The sequence below is a fragment of the Platichthys flesus genome, chromosome 6, assembly GCF_949316205.1.
Source record: "Platichthys flesus chromosome 6, fPlaFle2.1, whole genome shotgun sequence".
NCBI classification, from domain to species: domain Eukaryota; kingdom Metazoa; phylum Chordata; class Actinopteri; order Pleuronectiformes; family Pleuronectidae; genus Platichthys; species Platichthys flesus.
This window is the reverse complement of record NC_084950.1, coordinates 25,764,231-25,785,485: the sequence shown is the minus strand read 5'-3', so window position 1 is coordinate 25,785,485 and position 21,255 is coordinate 25,764,231. Positions and strand designations below refer to the sequence as shown.

The following is a 21,255-nucleotide window of genomic DNA, read 5'->3' as shown; positions in this document are numbered from 1 at the left end:
TGAGCGACCATGTACGGGCTCGGGGAGCAGATGTTGGGGGAGTAAGGTGCCTTGCTCAGGGGCAGTAGACAGGGTAGGGAGACTCTTGGATTTTTGGACAGATCAATCCAGGTTCGTCTTTTGTTGTTTCTCCGTGGAGTTGAACCAGAGACGAACTAGAGACCCTCTCTGCCCATAGTCAAAGTTTCTGCCACTAGACCACCGCCTCTCCCTCAGACATACTACATCGATCATACTGTACATACATACTTGCCTACACATTCATACTGTACATACATACAGTCCTACAGAATAAAATTATAGAAAAAGTGCATAATACAAAGAGTGCAATGTCAATTATACATTATGTATTAATGTATATATATATATATATATTTATATTACAAATGCTAGCATAGATTATGTATTTGTAGATGTGACTACAAATGTTTTCAATCTCTGAAGAACTGAGGTGGCATATGAACAAGCCCCAGATGTACATGCCACACCAGTATTAACAACTGTAACTTCAAATCCATTTAATTAACTTTGGTTTTGACTCATGTGGCTAACAAACCCCAAAGGACAGTGAAGAGTTTTGCTTCTGTAATAAGACAGAGGCAAATGTTTACATCGAAATATCTCATCTTTCAAGTCAAGTCCTGACTGTAAATGTGGAATGCCAAGTTAAGGCCTATTTCAGGACACCGCCTATTTAATCCTTAGATCAAACCCCTACAACATAAATAGAGTATATTTGGCTATTTTTTAGACGTCTCATGTTTGTGCAAACAACTGCTCTATAATATGACAGAATATTGAAATAGACAAAGTAGAAATATATTTTAAAGAAGAAGTTAAGTAAAAATCCAAATACTATATCAGGTGGAAAGTGATTTGAAACTCAAGTCACATATAATGTGCAGTGTTTCTCTACAGATATAAAGTCAAATTTGAAGAAAGTCAAATAAAAGTAACACTTGTAAATTGACACAGAGACAAAAGTATACTGTATTTGTGACTTTATTGGTCAGTCTTGGAAACAGATGTCATACATCAGCGTAGAATACTTAGTAATGATGTATCCTCTTTTCATGTTCATACATTAGTCATTAATAAGGATGGTCACGGACATATCCCATGATATAATTCAGGGCCTGCCAGGTCTCAGAGGCGGTGGGAATGATCTGATTGGCCGGCAGAATGAAACCATAGCGACCCGTGTCCCTCAGCTCAAAGGCAAAGGAATATTTGATGCCCAGATCATAGGACCAGTCAATGCTGCCACCACTGGCTTGATCTGTGTGGAGAGGAAGACACATGATAGTCATGTTAATGGAAACAGTACTAATTTTAATATTAATACTGAGTCAGGCATATTACTGTTATTTTGTTTAATTGAAGTTTTGTTTAATTAATTAAGACATATATTGTTTCAGCTTAAAGAAAAGTCTTTACACAGTAGTTAGAGCTGTCAGTTTATCATTATTTACATTGGAAATTTTGATGTTTGTTTATTTTAGTGAAAGCAGAAACACCAAACTATAACAATACTCGATTACAAGTAAAGGTCATACATTTCACTTCAGTACAAAAAAATGAGTATTATTATAAACGTTTTGGTGGTTTATTTGCTAATGTAAAGATAATTGTATTACTGTTGAGTAAATACTGTATAGAAATGTATTATATTTAATAAGATGTAACTTGCATGTAAAATTTGCAATGTCACTACTAACTACTTTCGATTACATTATAATAAATAATAATAAGAAGTATTGGTGTGGTCAAACTATTATTATTTATATGGAACTTCCAAATCTTTTACATAAGCATAGTAAGAATACTAAAGAATCTGGGTAATAGTATTACAGTTTTATAAATGTTGATGTGCAATATGGAATTGTAACTTCTATTCATATTGTTGCTTAGTTTATACTCTAGAGAAGTGATTTTCACTTGTGTTTCTGTTGGACTTTCTGTTTTTGTTTCTTGTTCACAGATTTGTTTGTTTTCTGTGAAACGGTTCGTCCGTCTGAAACGATCAGATCGGTTTCATTCCAAAATAAAAGCTCCAATGGTTTTATAAAAACATTCGTCTGGCGTCTCGGACGAATGTTTTTCACATTCCGGGTAAAAAAGAGTCCAAACGGAAACCGTCTTAAATTTATCTCGAAACGTTTTTTTCTGATTTGAATAAAATTTCCTGAACTCGAACAAAGAATCTTGTCTCGAAGTTCGATTCCCTGATGACCATCATGGGGTCAAAGGCCGCGTCTCTTTAGAAGAGTGAAACTTTTCATTTTCTGACTCTGAGTGTTTACTTTTCTTGAGTCATTTACTAAAGGCTGGTCATTTGTATGTAAATGTTCTACCTGCGACATGGCTAGTTACTACTTTGAGGTCCACAGTTAATTAATGCGGCTGACCAATAACAAAAAGTCTTTCTGCAAGGTTTCTAACTGAGGAATTTGAGATCACATAATATTGTAAAGAAGGATGAGAGGGTTACTTACAGATGATGTTGCAGATGCTTCCCACTTTGTACCTGGTGCCATAAAGAACAGCAAGCTTTCCCACTGCAGCTCTCCCGATAGAGTCCTAGTGGAAGAAAACAGAACATTATACTGAGGTGAGGAAATGACCACTTATAACAGAAAGAGAAGGAAAAATGCTATGAAGTTATACTTTTTATTTATAAATTTATTAATAGCTCATTCAAATGTTGTTGTTTTTTTAAATGAGACAACCTTGGCAACTTGCAAGGCTGTAGCTGTAGATTTGTCCATTAATTTGTCTTGAAAAGGTTAGCCAAGCTTTGTTCGGACTGTAGACAAACAATATTGTTTTCAAAACGTACTGTAATTAAACTATTGATCGATTGGTGTGTTAAGACACAACAAACCCATCTGCATGGGTTCCTGTAGAAATTACTTTCAGTAACTATGCAACCACCATCTTTCTGAATTTAACGAATAAAAAAACAAACAAAGGCAGAGGTTATCAATTAGAATATTCCAAAAAAAGCAAGGCCTTCATAAAATATGAGTAACTGTTTTAACATAAAGCAGAATATGGCTGAGGAAAGTGACCAGGCGTACTTAAAGGAGATAGTTATTCATAGGTAGTAATGATGACTTTAAATTGTATTAACCCCAGAGCGGCTAATTTGAATTTGAATCAGATATACAATTTGAATTAGGAAATAATCTGTAAGCCACCGTTCTATAGCTAGGGGCAAAAGAATAGGGCATTTTTCAATATCCTACATCCTCTCGTTTATAAGCCTTGTTGATCCGACCTTCGCTATCTGCTATTTTCGTCTCTCTTACCAGCTCCTGCTGATGGGGCACGGCTCTACAGGAATAACCGTAGGGGTACATGAGCAGCTGGGAGTAGGCATGGACGGAGATGAAGGACTTGAAGTTGCCGTGGCTCTTGATCAGGTTCACCACGTTCTTTACTTCGATCTCGGAGTGAGCTGAGGGGCCGTGGTAAGAATCGGAGCAGGGGTTCCTACTGGCGCCAGGACCTGGAGGGAAGAGCAGAGAGGGAGACAAATCATGATGAATAACATTTCTGCAGAGAGGGAGAATCAGCAGAATTTCGTGAGAAGTCCAAAAGGCCCCATTGGAGTTTCACAGTCCATAATGTACCTGTTACAAAAACATTTAATGCAGTTACATAAAGGTTCCATTCTATCATAAAGACCTATTTTATCATGCCTGTAATGTTGAGTTTTTGTTGACAATGTGATACCTGCCACCTCTAACTGACTAATTCTAATACATATAATTTAATTCATGGAGCTATGTTTCTAATACTCTGCCCTTTCTTCGGACATCTGTTAAAACTGAACTTATATTATATTTGCAAAGGTCTCATTTGTGGCAGAGCTGTTGTATTGGATTACAACAGCTTGTACAAACAAAGTAGCCACTGGCTGTGCTCTTGTGTCCAAAAATGTCCGTTGTTTCACCTTGTAGATGAGGCAAGGCATAAATACTTCCTTCATGAATTTTGCTCAGGTTGTTCTTATCATCAGGGAACTAATAGCAGCAACATAAACAATTCATATCAAAGACTAAGGCATCCATGTGTTAACCTTAAACATGATGAGGACTGTGGCAGGGGATTTCTATAACTCTGTCTGCAAAACAAATATTCTTCTTCTGTATAAACACCATCTCCAGGTTGTAAATATGTTTTTGTGCTGTCTTGGGAATATGAACTGTTTTTTGTTTTATCATACTATCATATGAGTAATGTAGACTGTATGTGTGTATTGAAATAATTAAAAAAAAGAGGAGATAAGGAGACAGAGGAGTCTTCTCTGTCTGCTTAGCGATATGACATCGTTTCTGAGTTGAATTTAGTGTTTTGATAGACCACATACAGAGTGTATAGAGTATATGTCACATTTGTGCAGGTTGAGATTGATCACTAACTATTAAAATGTTACACGAGTTGAAAATCTGTGTATATATTGTTTAAAATTAGTGTAAGGTCACAAATACCATATACATTCTCTGTGGGCTGACCATCAAAACAAAGTGTACACAAAGGTTTTCTGTACTTACCCCCAAATCCAGCATCCCAGTTCCTGTTGGGGTCGACTCCACGGCACACAGAGCCTGAGGTCTTGGAGCGGGTCTTACGCCACATACGGTCCTGTACGTCAGATAGCTTCAGTTAGTATCTATCACCATTTCTTTTAGTCTTGCTATGATTTAAACTCCATGACTGGGTGAGTTATATGTCCTTCAGGTTTTAATCCTCTGATTTCAATATAACTTGAATAAGAACAATATAAGTCAAGTTCTACTTCTTGAGAAAATCAAATGTCCCAAAAATTTCACTGATTGTTATCATGTACCCCTCTCAAAATATCCACCTAACACAAAAACCAAAGTCAATGCATACAAGTTTAACACACTCCTATTGAGTGCTGGTGACATACGTTGGTGTGGGTGTAAACGTAGCCGTCAGGGTTGGTGAGGATCAGCATGTAAATATCCATTGTGTTCAGGAGGGAGGTGAGGGAAGCATCTGTGGTGTATTCACTGGCAATCTGAGCAAGAACAAAGGGCACTGTATTATAAGACACAGTACTTCTAAAACAAAAGAAAACTTTGATATCTTATGCATTTTATGGGACTGCAGTGTATGCACCAGAGAAGGAAAATAAGATTATTGTCAAGAAGCTACTGAGGAGAAATATAAAGTAAAATGCACTAAAAAACGTACAATTATTATTATGGTTGTCACTAAATATTATTTACCTTTCTCAATTAATCAATACATTGTAAAAAATGGGGGGAAATAATTTGTCAAACAAAAATAAATCACAAAAATATTCAATGTGTTCAATCCTCATATTTGAGAAGGTGGAACCAGTGAAAGTCAATAAGATAAATAAATAAAATAAAATATAATAAGATAAAATAACACAAACAATTAATAAGCTGTCAAAAAGTAATTATTTTGTAAATTAATAAATCATTTATATTTATCATATTATAACTGTATCTGTACAGCCCCTTTTACTTCTGATGTATTTCTTCTGTTAAGCACAAATCAGTTCAATAACATAACATCATCCTGCTGTGGTACCTTGTTGGCTGTCCACACTCCGGTGGCCTGTGACACCCATTCCCTAGCATGGATCCCTGTGTCGATCCAGATAGCAGGACGCTTGGTGCCTCCAGTGCTGAACTAAACACAGAGAAAATTCTGATTAATATCCCACTTTTTTTGTGCAGCCATAGAACTGTTATCTCGGACATTGAATTCCCTTCAGAAGCTGTGTGATATACAGTGGTTTTAATGTAGCATGATGTCTGCAAAAGGTTTTCATCTCTCCTCATGAGCTACGGATGAAGAATCTGGTTAAGGGTTAATACTGGATAATGGTTCCTGACCAGCCCTATAGACGGACGCACAGATGAGACATTGATGAACCTAAAAATTACAGTGTCAAACTCACACCTTCATGGTATTGACTGTGGGCAACATTGACTTTCCAATGTCAGATGTTTCAGTCATGCTTTAACTTAGTTGCTATAATGCAAAAACAGCTACATGCAGTCCCAAACAATAAACTCAAATTATTTGAGTTGTGTGAGGTGTTAATACTATTATTATCTTACCTTGAGCACATACATGGGCCTGTTCTCATAGGAACGCCCAATCTCCTCTTTGGTGACCAGCTGAGGGTACTGAGCCACCAGCGTGTCCATCCAGCTGTAGATCTGTGAGGGAGGTGGCATTCAATTACAGCCAAACGTGCAATGAGAAGACATTGTACTTCAGTCAGGGGTCAATAAAACCCTGGGCTTCATTTCAGTGCTGTTCACTGGGGGTGGGGCATTGTTTTACAGGTGAAATTAAAATATAGGGCTGTATATTTTTACTATGTTTTAATTGTCTTCATTCATTTAAATTATTTATTATGATTGTATATGATCTTCCTGATGAGGACGAGCTTATGTTCATATTCACTAAATCATTATCTAATTCATGATCACAATAACTATTTAAAAGCAAAGATAAGTAAAACCTTCTGATAGATTTCTGTATTCTATAAGTTTAATTTTACCCAAGAACTGACTTCATATAACTGACTAGACTTGACTAAGCTGGAATAGATTTGACTACTGTAATAGAATAGAATAGAATAGAATAGAATAGAATAGAATAGAATAGTGTTTATAGCCTACTGTCTCAAGAGGATGATAGGCTCCAAAGTTGAAGCTCCTGGTTCTGCGCTCCTGCATCCGGTTCATCTCCATCTCAGCTTTCTCCTCATCAAGAACCTCCTGAAAGTGGCATGTATGAAATTTAAAAAAGATCAGCATCATAATCACTTCATTATCAGGGTAAAATTCAAACCTAGGAGACAAATATGGACAGCACTGATAAATCCCCTAAACCTTTCTGACAGAGGTAAAAGTATCACTGTGTGCGAATGACAAACCTGCATGTTTTCAATCACGATGGTGAAAGGGATGGCATGGGCCTGGAGGTACTCCTTCACAGAGCTCAAACTGGAGCGTGGCACTCGGATGTCGACTGGAAGCTCAGTGGAGACTGGGTGGAGCCAAAAGTCCAGCTGGTCAGACAGACAATAAGGAGTCACAGACTGGACACCACCAAAGTTGAAGATGAAGTGTACTGAGCAGAATGTTGTTGTTGTTTTTTAATTTCTCATATAGATCCAATGAGCATGGAATGGCAAATGGTAAATAAAGATATTATATTACTCTTGATAAAGGATGTCCACATCTAAAAAATCCAATCTGAGATTTTACAGAAGTAGAGAATTTCTGGCTATACTGGGATTTAGATTCATATGTGTCATTTTATTAATTTGATTCAGGCTATATTCATATATGAATCTAAATGATCTAATGCTCAAGTCAACTAAAACAAACGAAATTCATAATCAGTTGCGTATGATATGATATCATATGTATGATATGTATTTGCTATATTTGCTTGCATCTGAATCCACATTAAACTTATATCTCCTAAACCTTCAATATATAGCACACAATAATAATGAGGGGAGGTTAACAGCCAGCAGAGAACAGGTCTCTGAGAGTTTCTGACAGGAACATGACTCTGTTAACCTTCAACAGACAGAAACTCTCAAGTGGGAAGTTCGTGGGAAAGCTGTTTGGCACAAGCAGCTGAGAAAACCTGAGCGTAGGTGTTTGCAGTATTACTGCGTGTGTGTGTGTGTGTGTGTGTGTGTATGTGTATGTGTATGTGTATGTGTATGTGTGTGTGCATACCTCCCACTCCTCCTGGGTTTCCATGGCCCGCAGGAGTTGGAGATCTTCCTCCGACCGCACATTGACTCTTATGACCTGATCTCTGGAAGAAAATCAATTTAGTGTGAACGATTTTAGTATATATTAAATTATTTATGTTTCTGCATGATGCTCGTAGTCATGACAGTTTACTGAGTTCAACAATAGAGGTTGATATTTAATTAATTGTTTTGTTTAGATTGTGCAAAACAGCTTGTACCCAGACAAATTATTCCCACTCTGTTGCCTTTCGAGAGTGTAATTATGACTTGATCCCTCTCTAAAAAGAATCCTGTTCTACCCATTGAAAACCAATGGGATTTATTTTTCATGCTGAACAGGGAGGAAACATTATCTAACTTCAACTTCATCTGTATAGCAGTTTAAAAAGAACATTGTTGATTCAAAGTAACACATCAATAATAGCGAAATTATAGACAAGTCCAAAAGGATGGGGCGAGGCCATTTAGTGCCTTGTACAAAAATATATTTTTAAATCCTGTAGCTGACAGGCAATCAATTCTCTCATTCTTGTATTAATTATATTTGAGACTGAATCTTCTTAATATAAATCAAATTAAAGAGCTAATGCAGTCTGAAAGTTTATTCTTATAAATGATGCTCTTACTTTAATCTCTGGAATACTAGTTATTCGGTTTGCAGAAACATGTTTACTGTAGAGCAACATTTTATTTTTAAAATTCTATTGATCACCAGCAAAGTTGCTCATAGAAAAAATAAATTTGAATTAAATTCTATATTTTCTGACAACTGGAAATTGTTGTTAGGTGCCGCAAGTTGGCCTGATTGAGGTATCCTTTATTTGATCAATAACATAGTATTTAAATCAATAGGAAAATAAAGGTTAAATGATAGCGGGAAATATTTAAAGCCCTGCCAAGCTTTAAATATCAATGGTCACATAAAGTAAAACTTTGACAATCTCTGTGCCAACAAAGGTTAGAAGTCAAATGTTGAGGTAAATAATATAAATATGATAGTTCTTTCAGCAGTGTTCACAGATAAACTCACCCGGTGAAAAGCCTCTCAGCTGCAGCTGCAGCCACAAGCAACAATACCAACCAGAGTCCTCTCATTTTCCTGTGTGTTCAGACCACACAAGTGTTCAGGCATCAGATCTCCTCATCTCCTAATATCACCAGCAGACAGGTGGACCGTTCCCACGATGCAGAACACAGTTACTTCACTCTGCTGCTGATGACACATCCCCTGTGTGGAAAACAAGGTTATTTTGAGGGACGAATGTGCTGAATGAGCTTTGTATAATCTGCCCAGAGCTCAGCTGCTGATAGTGGCAGTTTTCCCCAGATATTCTATTGACTTTAGTGAACTCGGATGCAATATCTTTGAGTATTACAGGGCTCTGTGTCTTCAACGTGAAAGAGAAACATGGATCAGCCCATAGGCTCCTGGTCTATTAAATTAATATAATATGCATTAGCTGGATATATGTGTACTAAAACCATTGAATCTCTGATGTCCTCCTGGGTTGAATATGAAGTCCTTAGTTTTATGGCATGGACTGTGGTGACAGGCTGCAGTTACTATGAAGTTGAGTTAAGTTTATAGTTTATCTTCTATTCTACTGGAGGAAAGGTAACAGAGTGGTTACTACTGTGTTAACGGCTCCGTCAGTATCAGGTGGATTTCTGCTCTGCCTTATACCTCTCCCTGATCATTTGACCAACATCGCAGACTTTTGGTGAATCAGCACGTCTGTCGGACCATTTTGCACCCCCGACCAATGCTCTGCCCTGAGACAAGTGAAGAAAAGAAAAAGTCCACAACCACAAAATATGTCCTACAAGCAGAATTCATCAAACCCTTTTATACACTGTCCCTGTCTCTGAGGAATATGTCCCCATATATCAGAACAGCAAGGTCAGCAGGTGAAGACCCTTTTCTGTTTCTACTGTGTAATGCCAGGGACACAAATAAATTATTTTCACAGCTTTGTGTTCAGAACTTGACAAGTTGACCTCAACCCTGTCAAACAGCAGTGAGATGAAGCCGAGGGCTGACTGTGAGTCAGACCCTGTGGCCGAATGAGAGTAAAGCATTTTAACCAAAATCTGGTTGGATCCTGAACCCAGAAGATAAAATTCCTATTGAATTTAAATGAGATATTCCACAACAACAAATGGCTATAATGTTCAGCTGTGCTCATACAATAAGAAGATGTAACTAAGAGAGTGCAAGAAATACTCACAAAAAACAGTAGGTGGCAGTGCACCATCACATTTCTATTACAGCACAGGAAATGTTATTTCCCTTCTATGTCTTCAGTGAGTGACATCTGATTTATGAGGCTGAAATTAACCGCAACCTTCAATTATTGATCACACAGTGTATTAATCGCTGTCATTGTTAGAGTTGTTGAGTATGGACGTGTGAGGGCATCTTTTAAAAAGGCAGTTTCACTAGAGCTGCTTTTGACAATTGATCAATTGTTTTGATTCCCTTAAAATCTAAAACATCAAACTAGGTAGCTTCTTCATTAAGAATAAGAGCAACAGTTTTGCTCCTCTGTTTTATATCATTGTGAAATTAATATTTTGGGTTTTTGGATGGTTGATTGGACAAAGTAAGATTTGAAAGATATTATCTTAGGCTATTAAGGAAATTGTGACAGTCACACACTTTTCAAACACAGGATACTATACTGAACACTAACATATATATCTTATATAGATTCTAAACTACATTAATATCCACAAACAAAATCTGGAAGGTCATAAGTCTTGTTGTGAATAAGTGACTGTTACACCAGCTTCCAGCCCCTGATGATTATATCATGTGGACATGTGTAGTAGAAGAGCATAGGTGTTATTGCGAACAGTGATGGTGGATCGGTGCAGCTCACATGTGACAGTGTCAATCAATCAATCAATCAAATTTTATTTGTATAGCCCATATTCACAAATTACAATTCATCTCATAGGGCTTTAACAGGGTGTGACATCCTCTGTCCTTAACCCTCAGCAAGAGTAAGGAAAAACTACAAAAAACCCTTTTAACAGGGTAAAAATATGTAGAAACCTCAGAGAGAGCCACATGTGAGGGATCCCTCTCCCAGGACGGACAGAAGTGCAATAGATGCCACGTGCAGGAGAACATCATCAATAATCAAAGTCTCTAGCAGCATTGATGAAGCACAGTCCATGCTCAGCAACCATCTAGACCACGATCCACCATCCAGACCAGACGCCACTTCAGTCCTCAGTCACCGTCCACCGCCGCCCACCAGGAGGACCCATCACAAGCCACCACTGCGGTCCTGGTCCACCGCCCGTGCCCAATGCCAACGCGACACAGGGTCCGCCACCAGCACCACGATCAGCCCACATGACTCAGAATCCGCCACACTGGATCCAACACCGCGACCCCCGGTGCGCGATCCACAAACCGTAATCCATGGTGCGGCCACAGAGGCCCTGGATCTGCGGGTGATAAAGCAAAGGGATTCCGGGGAAGGGGGATAGGGATGGAGAAGAGGAAGGAGAAGCTGGAAAGAGAAGCTCCGTGTGTCATGTGTCATAAAATAGAACAAGTAACGTTCTGGCGCACTAATTAGCTCTAACTATAAGCTTTATCAAAAAGAAAGGTTTTGAGCCTACTTTTAAACGAACAGATGGTGACTGCCTCCCGAACTGAAAGTGGTAGATTATTCCACAGCCGAGGGGCTTGATGGCTAAAAGCTCTGGCTCCTACTCTACTTTTAGAGAATTTAGGGACGACAAGTAGGCTTGAATTCTGGGAGCGGAGTGCTCTAGTGGGTTTATAAGGTATTAACAGCTCTTTAAGGTATAAAGGCGCTATATTATTAAGGGCCTTGAAGGTGAGGAGGAGAATTTTAAATTCTATTCTAGATTTAACTGGAAGCCAGTGTAGCGATGCTAATATTGGAGAAATGTGCTCTCTTCTCTTTGTTCTCGTCAGGACACGTGCTGCAGCATTTTGGACAAGCTGTAGAGTCTTTAACGACTTCCTGCTGGAGCCTGATAATAATGAATTACAATAGTCCAGTCTCGATGTAACAAAGGCGTGGACTAGTTTTTCTGCATCTTTTTGTGAAAGGACATGTCTAATTTTTGAAATATTACGCAAGTGGAAAAAAGCGGTCCTAGAAATTTGTTTTAAGTGACTATTAAAGGATAAATCAGGATCGAAGATCACTCCCAAGTTCCTGACTGTTTCATTGGAAGCAAGGGCAATGTCGTCTAGCGCAGCTATATCATTAGATAATGCATCTCTAAGGTGTTCGGGGCCAAGTATTATAACCTCTGTTTTGTCTGAGTTTAATAAGAGAAAATTGCGGGTCATCCAGGTTTTTATGTCCTTGAGACATGTTCGAAGTTTAGTTAATTGATTACTTTGTTCAGGTTTTATTGACAAATATAACTGGGTGTCATCCGCATAGCAGTGGAAATTTACCGAGTGTGTCCTGATAATGTTTCCTAGTGGAAGCATATATAATGAGAATAAAATTGGGCCGAGCACAGAGCCCTGTGGAACACCATGATTAACTTTGGTGCGCACAGATGACTCATCATTAATTTGCACAAATTGGGAGCGATCAGAAAAATACGATTTAAACCAGTTAAGGGCGGTTCCATTAATGTTAATTAACTGTTTTAGTCTTTGTAATAAAATTTGATGGTCAATTGTGTCGAATGCTGCACTGAGATCTAACAGAACGAGGACAGACACAAGTCCCTGATCTGAGGCTATTAAAAGGTCATTAGTGACTTTTGCCAAGGCTGTCTCTGTACTGTGATTGGCTCTAAACCCCGATTGAAAGTCTTCATATATATTATTTTCCTGGAGAAACTCACACAGCTGATTGGCTACCACTTTTTCTAAGATTTTAGAAATGAAGGAGAGGTTAGATATTGGTCTGTAATTGGCTAAAACCTCTGGGTCTAGGGTGGGTTTTTTGAGTAGGGGTTTGATGACAGCTATTTTAAAAGACTGTGGTACATAACCTGATGATAATGACAGATTGATAATGTTAAGTAACGAACTATCAATTAGGGGCAGAATGTCTTTAAGTAAGTTGGTAGGAATGGGATCTAAGATACAGGTTGTTGGTTTAGAGAATATGTCACAGTAACTGCTGAGAATAAAGCCCAATGAGCACCTGGTGTGTAATGCCCTCCCAGCATCTTCACAATCCTAATCATGTTTTATCACGCAAACACAATCTTATTTTATTACAGTTAGCAGGGGGACCTGAAGTTTGTGTCACATTATTCATTCAGATATCCGCTGGTTGATATTAGAGAGTGCATCTCACAGCCTCCATGTCCCATCAGCTGCTGTGACAACCCACCAAAGCCGACCCCTTCCCTCAGAATTAATACGAAGAGGTTTTAACGTGTCACTTCCCCCCCTTTTCACTGCAAAACAATCCCACGAGGCAAGGTTGGAGAAGGGGCTTTAATATGAAGGGATACAGGGGATGTGGGAGCTGAGCTGTGAATTTCAATTTTTTCTCAATGTGGAAATTATTTATTGCTACTCCTGCTTCATGAGTTTAAAAGTTTAATGTCCCCATAAAAAGTGACTTTACATGCAAATGTGTGTGTTTTTACCCCCTCTTTCCTCCCCTGTCATATGCCTCTAAAAGCTATATGAACAAGGCACCTCCGACTAGCTTGTTCCACATGACTTCCTCTGCTTCACTATAAATAGATCCATTTACATTGCATTTCATGGCTGAGATCCCTCTCAATATTTCGGAGGCCCACCAGTAAATTGACCATTAATCATTTACTACTCCCTTGTTCCCCTCATTTTGCGCATAAGTGTAGATATTGCAGAGTCTTTGCCAGAACAAGGTTAGATTTTTTATTATCTGTTTTGTTTTATTATCTGTTACTGCTATGCGGATGACACCCAGTTATATTTGTCAATAAAACCTGAACAAAGTAATCAATTAACTAAACTTCGAACATGTCTCAAGGACATAAAAACCTGGATGACCCGCGATTTTCTCTTATTAAACTCAGACAAAACAGAGGTTATAATACTTGGCCCCAAACACCTTAGAGATGCATTATCTAATGATATAGCTGCGCTAGACGACATTGCCCTTGCTTCCAATGAAACAGTCAGGAACTTGGGAGTGATCTTCGATCCTGATTTATCCTTTAATAGTCACTTAAAACAAATTTCGAGGACCGCTTTTTTCCACTTGCGTAATATTTCAAAAATTAGACATGTCCTTTCACAAAAAGATGCAGAAAAACTAGTCCACGCCTTTGTTACATCGAGACTGGACTATTGTAATTCATTATTATCAGGCTCCAGCAGGAAGTCGTTAAAGACTCTACAGCTTGTCCAAAATGCTGCAGCACGTGTCCTGACGAGAACAAAGAGAAGAGAGCACATTTCTCCAATATTAGCATCGCTACACTGGCTTCCAGTTAAATCTAGAATAGAATTTAAAATTCTCCTCCTCACCTTCAAGGCCCTTAATAATATAGCGCCTTTATACCTTAAAGAGCTGTTAATACCTTATAAACCCACTAGAGCACTCCCCTCCCAGAATTCAAGCCTACTTGTCGTCCCTAAATTCTCTAAAAGTAGAGTAGGAGCCAGAGCTTTTAGCCATCAAGCCCCTCGGCTGTGGAATAATCTACCACTTTCAGTTCGGGAGGCAGTCACCATCTGTTCGTTTAAAAGTAGGCTCAAAACCTTCCTTTTTGATAAAGCTTATAGTTAGAGCTAATTAGTGCACCAGAACGTTACTTGTTCTATTTTATGACACATGACACACGGAGCTTCTCTTTCCAGCTTCTCCTTCCTCTTCTCCATCCCTATCCCCCTTCCCCGGAATCCCTTTGCTTTATCACCCGCAGATCCAGGGCCTCTGTGGCCGCACCATGGATTACGGTTTGTGGATCGCGCACCGGGGGTCGCGGTGTTGGATCCAGTGTGGCGGATTCTGAGTCATGTGGGCTGATCGTGGTGCTGGTGGCGGACCCTGTGTCGCGTTGGCATTGGGCACGGGCGGTGGACCAGGACCGCAGTGGTGGCTTGTGATGGGTCCTCCTGGTGGGCGGCGGTTGACGGTGACTGAGGACTGAAGTGGCGTCTGGTCTGGATGGTGGATCGTGGTCTAGATGGTTGCTGAGCATGGACTGTGCTTCATTATTGCTGCTAGAGACTTTGATTATTGATGATGTTCTCCTGCACGTGGCATCTATTGCACTTCTGTCCGTCCTGGGAGAGGGATCCCTCACATGTGGCTCTCTCTGAGGTTTCTACATATTTTTACCCTGTTAAAAGGGTTTTTTGTAGTTTTTCCTTACTCTTGCTGAGGGTTAAGGACAGAGGATGTCACACCCTGTTAAAGCCCTATGAGATGAATTGTAATTTGTGAATATGGGCTATACAAATAAAATTTGATTGATTGATTGATTAATATTTTGTGTTGACACACTGCAGTACGGCAGAGGAAAGATTACTAGAGGTGTGCACTGCATGCTTTCATGTCACCTGAGCACATCTCCCTCATGTGACTCATGTCTAGTCTGGTGGTCAGATGATTGAAGCAGGGAGAAGTGAGTCATCTGTGACTTCCTGTTGTGAGGAAAACTACCCCATCTGATTTGATTACACTGTTGGACACCAGTTTATGATGTGCAATGAGCTCCCTTATTGAGTTAGAGTGGAAATTCTATGTAGAACTAACTTGCAGGTGGGAATGAGAATGAAAAGGTGACAGTTTCTCTGCTAGTGAAAAAGTGAAGAGTCAGACCGCTGATTTAAAATGCTAAAAGAGGCGCCACTAAACTTTCTGATCTATTTAGCACGCTAGTGCTGCCTTTGTAACTTGTACTGAATACGTTATGTGGACTGGGTCTAGAAAATTGCTCCGATTAATTCTGACAATACAAATTTGCAAAGCTGACATAGTAAAAGCATCTTAACGTCTTGATCCACTGATTTGTAAGAAGATCCATCACAAATGACATGAAGCCATACAATACAAAGATAAAAGACAGTGGGGCTTTGACACTTAAAATGAATCCCAACAACCCTTACCCCAGATGGGTGGTAGAGTTAGCTGCAAAAGTTAACTTATCCAGCCATCAGATACAAAACAACATCTGTGTTTCAGTCAGCTGTTCCTGCCCCCTCCCCCATTTCTCCCACCTCGGCTCTCTGCTCCATTTCTCTCCTCTCACCCCAACCAGTTGAGGCAGATGGTCGCCCACCTCTGTCAGAGGGTTTTTCTCTCCACTGTCACCTAGCATTCGCTCTAGTGGGAACTGTTGTGTTTCACTCTGTAATATTATTACAGTCTTGTCTTTACTATGGAAAATGCCTTCGGATATTCTGTTTTGCGATTAGGTGCTATACAAATAAAACTGAATTGAAGTGTAAATTTGAATAAATGAATACGATTTTTTGGCTCTGTTTTGGTCAACACCCTCCTTAGATTCATATCTACCCGTGTAGCTGCTAAACGCTGGTGGGCTTTGTTTGTCTGCCATGCAGAGCAGGGTTGGTAGCTCACAAACTTATCTTGGATGGGTTAATAATGTCCAGTGGGTTTGGTGAGACTCAACCCAGCTGCTGTTGACTGAACCAAAAAAGCCCACACTGAGCTAACATAGGCTCAAGGTTTTAGAAAGCTGATAGGTTGTGTGATGGTCTTTTCTTATAACACATTTAATTGATCGTTCATGTAAAGTTGATGGAGATTTAAGTGTTTAAAAGTGGAGCTTCTGTTTTAACCTGTCATCAGAATCCCCATCTTTCTAAATCAGCCAGCTAATAATATAGCCAAAATAAAAAGGTTACTGTTCTTCAACCCTTTTGATTGGAGTCATAACTTTGGCCTATAATTTGAAAGGTAACACTCAAAATGTTTACAAGAGATACTGAACCAACGTTATATAGACATTACAATTATTACAATTCAATAGCCTCTCATCATACTTAACAACAGCACTAGGACCTTGGGCAGTCTGCATCACTGCTGCGCTGGCTTTCTCACTCTGCCAAGTTACGTCTCTCATCAAGACAGCAGGATTACAGCCAAGGAGTTTAGCTCATAGTAAATGATGCATGGAGTGAAATTGTAAGTACAGGTAGTTACAGAATGTAGCTATCTGTAGTTGTTAATGATTGTTACCTGCTTAAATTTAGGTTTACTTGAGGCAAATGAAAGGGAATATTGTAATGAGCTATGTAAACTCTAAGCTAGCTAGCTAGCTATTTTGTTAGAAAATGTCTCCAGTGAGCAAGAGTGTCACCGAGCAAATTTGAAATGTAAGAAATAACTATCGACAGCTCTCTATTCTTTGCATTAATATCTATCTCTAGTATTTTAAAACAATAATATCAGTGCCTATAGAATGTTGTTGTTTATAATCAGTTAATGCTAGTGAAAACTAAATGTCAGTGTCCCTCATAACGCTAGTGTACCGGTATATCATCCAATTCATTGACCAGATGGATATAAGAAGATTCTTAAGCAGAGGTGACAGCTCCGCCAAGTCAGATGAGAGAGAGAAGCAGGAGACTGACATACTAGTACATCCGTCTTTCCTTTACAAGCAGGAAAATTATTTCTCTGTATTTGAGAAAAGTTCATATTTGTGTTGTCAAATTTCACAATGACCCTGAAATTCTGTCTCTTCTGTTATCTTATACTGAATGAATGCAAGCAAATATGCAGTGAAAAATCACACTCTTTCTGATTGAACCAATCAATGTGCTGTGTGAAACAATGGATATCCGCAGCCCCAAATGAGCCCAAAAAAATTTGGTGCGCGCACAAACATTCAGCATCCTTAGGGGCTAAGCTTCCCCTTTCTTTCAATCCTAGAAACGCCCCTAGTTCAATGTAAGAATATTATTGGTTTTAAGTAGTGTGTACATAAATGTCTAAAGCACAAGTCCAATATTTGTACATACATGTATATGCTCTGTAAAACAGGGAATACAATATTTAAACTCTACTTTTCATTAAGCTGCCTTGCTGACAGTTTCCCCGTTCACTTTGACTTCATCAAAAATATGCACTCAGGCATTTACAAGGATCTGTATAAAGATTACATAAGCTCTAAAACAGCCGAGTCAAGAGGAAATCCTCCATGGCACTGTCACATTTACGTTCTCCCTTTTTGTCAATTGAGCCTTGATGGAGCCGTACATCTGTGCGACATAACAGATGCAGAGAGAGGACATGCTCTTGTTGGCTTATTTTGGAAGAGCAGTGAATGTTAACTGTCCCAAGGCGCAGATTTTAATGCTGAAAATCTACTTTTTTTATGTTGTAACTTTTGCATAGTCAAGATAACATGTCGACCCTGAACCCGACCTCTTTCCCTCCCTGTCAACCATCCGACCTAATAGCGAGTTGACAAACAGTCCTTCGGGCTGTTTAACCCTGTCACGATTCCAGCACACTTTAGACTTGCTTTTGCTAAATGGGCCACACAGCTTCACAGAAACCTCTGCATCACACCCTGCATCCAAATCTTTCTAAATGTGCTTCTTACCCTTTATATCGTGACAAGGATTTCTCCATCTTCATTTGATGATGGAATACTTCATTCTGTGTCTGCTTCGTTGCATCTTTAGATTTGTTTATTACATAATAGTCTAAGAAAAGACTACATCTGCCAAGAAAGGCCTCAGCCTGTGTAAAATTAGAATGGCAAGCACAAACTGATATGGTTATATTTAGCAACACTCCCCCCTCTGCTTCTAAGAATAGCAGGAGCAATGTTTCATATTCGTCCTAAGACTGTGCCTTGTGCTTGCCACAACGTTTCTTTCCCTGTTCTTCCTGAGTCAAGTGCACAGAGGCTGCATTCTGCAGGGTTGGTGTATGTTTTTTGTGCTGCCTGCAGGGTTTATGAGGTGTGTGTCATCGAAATTTTACACACTATTTCTTATCCCATTACTCATCACCACCTATTTCAGCATGTAGGCATCGTTGATTAGCTTATAAGGGGGAACGAGGGAAATAAAACTGGCAGAGATGGCAGCTCAGAGAACCAAGCAGCTCCCTGTACAGCTCAAGTGATATTAGATTCATGCTGAGCTTGTTCAAGTCTGCTTTATTGCTTCAGTCTGCACACTCGATGCAGGTGGTCCTTGCACTGACAAAAGCTAGGACCTGTGATTCCCTGAGGTGCAGTTTGAAAAGTTAATTTTCTTCCAAGACAGAATGAAGCAGGGTTTGATTGAGCTATACAAAAAAATGATGTATGATATATTTATGTAAAAGATAAGATAATCCTTATTAGTCCCACTACAGATGATGTTTCCCTGGGACATGTTCAATGGTCTGTTTTATGAGGAACTACATTTCAGAAAAATATGTACCACCTTGTATAATGACATTAGATTATTCTAATCAGTATTGCAAGTCATTTCCAAGTGTCCTGTTGATCATGTTCTTGATATATCTTTAAACTAAGTTAGACATAGACATACCATATTGTCACAAGTTCTAAGAGCTAATGTTGACATAATGGCAATTCAGGGGGCACATCCTCCGGAGGAACTGATCTATACAGCCCACGTCGGCTGTATTCTTCTTCAGCTGTGTAGACTGCACCTGCCCAACTGTAATGAGAAGGTCTTCTTATTGCATCACAGCTTGTCTCGCCACTCCAGCCGTTGCATGGCAAAAGAGCTACAGTTCAAAAAGGTTCTTCGGTTGATTAAAAACACCGAAAATATATTTTTTTAACATGCATAAAGTTAGCTTTTCAGTTGAGTGGTTACATTTAAATTTGAATCCCTTGCTGCCACAATTGCCTGTTTGAAAAAAAGGAGTGTTGTTATATCTCAGGGGTGAAAGAACACATTTATCGGCCGCATTTGAAGGAGTGGTAACTGAGACAGTCCAGTCGCGCTGTTGTTACGCAATTGGTCTTCAAATCCAGCCTCTGAAGAATGAACCCACTGAATTGAGACACAGCTTCTATTATAAAATCTGTATGTAGCTGTGTTTTTCCATGAATATGATGGGACAATGATGAGGGGACAATATCGTCATTAGAAACTGTGACTCCATTAATATCTTTGACGATAAAAAAAGACAATTGTGAGAGAAGCCCAGAGGCTACAAAATCATTTGGAAGAAAACTGCAAACCACTAAACGGAGGTTATCAAATATTAAAATGTTGATTGTTAATTTTTTTTTTTTTTTATCCAACTCTTAAAGGCAGTGGTATCTCTAAGCATTGTTTTGTGTGCACCACTAAACTGGTGTAAATCCAGATCCGGGGGTGGATTCAAGATTATTTTTTCACTTTCTTTAACATTGTATTTTCTTAATTGTTTTTGTTGATTTGGATAACTACAAATTTGGCATATAATAGGGACTGACATTTTGGACGGGTTTCCATGAAATTTGGTGGAATCAGGTGGAAGTCTGTGGTAAGGGTCAAGGAAGAGCCCATTCGATTTTGGTGTGAATCCAGATCAGGGGTGGATCTTGTGTTCTTCACTTTCTTTAACATTGTGGACATTGTTTGGGAAATTCATAAGAAATATTAAAAAGATCTTGGATTTTCTTTTTGCGAGTGTAATTTGGTGCAGTTGGAATGTATCTAAGGGGCCTCTAGTTGTAGAGAGTTTTAAATAGTGTTAATAATGTTTTGTTATATGGCTGTTTTTGTTTAAGTTTTTTGTATTGTTTTTCTTGAATTTTTAATTAGTTTAATTAATAATTCTATCAAAAAAGTCACCATAGATTTCCATGACAAGCTAATATTGTAGACTTCCACTTTCTGCACACGGGGGGGGGGGGGGGGGGGGGGGTTACAGTGCCAATTAAAGTTTCTGATTATAGCATCAAGTGGGAGGCGACTATAATAATAATAATGATAATTCAACAAGAACTTAAAAGTCATATGCAGGCAGATAAACACTGAGAGCAGATAGAAATGAGTGCTCATTAAAATCTTGGACAGGACTGGAACAAGGAAGAGATAAAAGTCTACTGGCTGTAATTAGCACACTGTCACTCGTTACAAAGCAGCCCACGCTCTTAGCATGTCAGATCACTTCCCCACACTATCCACTGATTGTTTTGTTGCTTTTCTGAAAAGCAGGAAGCAAACAATTTATATCCATCGAGGCCGGCGGTCTCTAACCGCTGGACGTTTTCAGTGGATCTGTCATCGGACATTTGAGTTAAAGCGTGTAACAACTGTGCCAGATAATAAAGAAATAAACACTGGACTGTGTATTTATGAAGGCAGGCAGCTACAACACGCAAACACCATTGCCTCTGAATCTCTAACTCGATGGTCAGATCATCCTGTGACCTCACAATGCTAAATAATGAAGCAGGGACTCCATAAAATGTGATCGTACAAAGAATGTAAGTGTCATATAACGTAGAAAGTGAAAGGGCCTTGAAGAATCCTTCAGCCGTAAACTCCAGATGGCTCAGTGAGA

General features: G+C 39.0%; 1 protein-coding gene across 1 annotated transcript; it reads right to left on the bottom strand.

The window, feature by feature from the left end:
- Positions 1 to 984: 984 nt before the first annotated feature.
- On the bottom strand, positions 985 to 8,968 carry cpa4 (carboxypeptidase A4). Its single transcript, XM_062390102.1, has 11 exons — positions 8,826 to 8,968; positions 7,776 to 7,857; positions 6,956 to 7,090; positions 6,699 to 6,797; positions 6,129 to 6,230; positions 5,593 to 5,694; positions 4,940 to 5,050; positions 4,560 to 4,650; positions 3,312 to 3,511; positions 2,496 to 2,580; positions 985 to 1,279 (listed from the first exon to the last, which is right to left on the bottom strand). Exons 1-11 carry the CDS (start codon positions 8,888 to 8,890, stop codon positions 1,092 to 1,094), a joined length of 1,260 nt encoding a protein of 419 aa, XP_062246086.1. The 5' UTR covers positions 8,891 to 8,968; the 3' UTR covers positions 985 to 1,091.
- Between the last annotated feature and the right edge of the window lie 12,287 nt (positions 8,969 to 21,255).

Excerpts from the sequence above, each read along its gene's own strand:
- cpa4 (XM_062390102.1), bottom strand. The coding sequence starts at position 8,890 with ATGAGAGGACTCTGGTTGGTATTGTTGCTTGTGGCTGCAGCTGCAGCT. Across the intron at positions 4,651-4,939 it reads ACGTTTACACCCACACCAAC|GACCGTATGTGGCGTAAGAC; the intron begins GTATGTCACCAG and ends TCTGACGTACAG. Across the intron at positions 1,280-2,495 it reads AAGCATCTGCAACATCATCT|ATCAAGCCAGTGGTGGCAGC; the intron begins GTAAGTAACCCT and ends CTCTCCACACAG.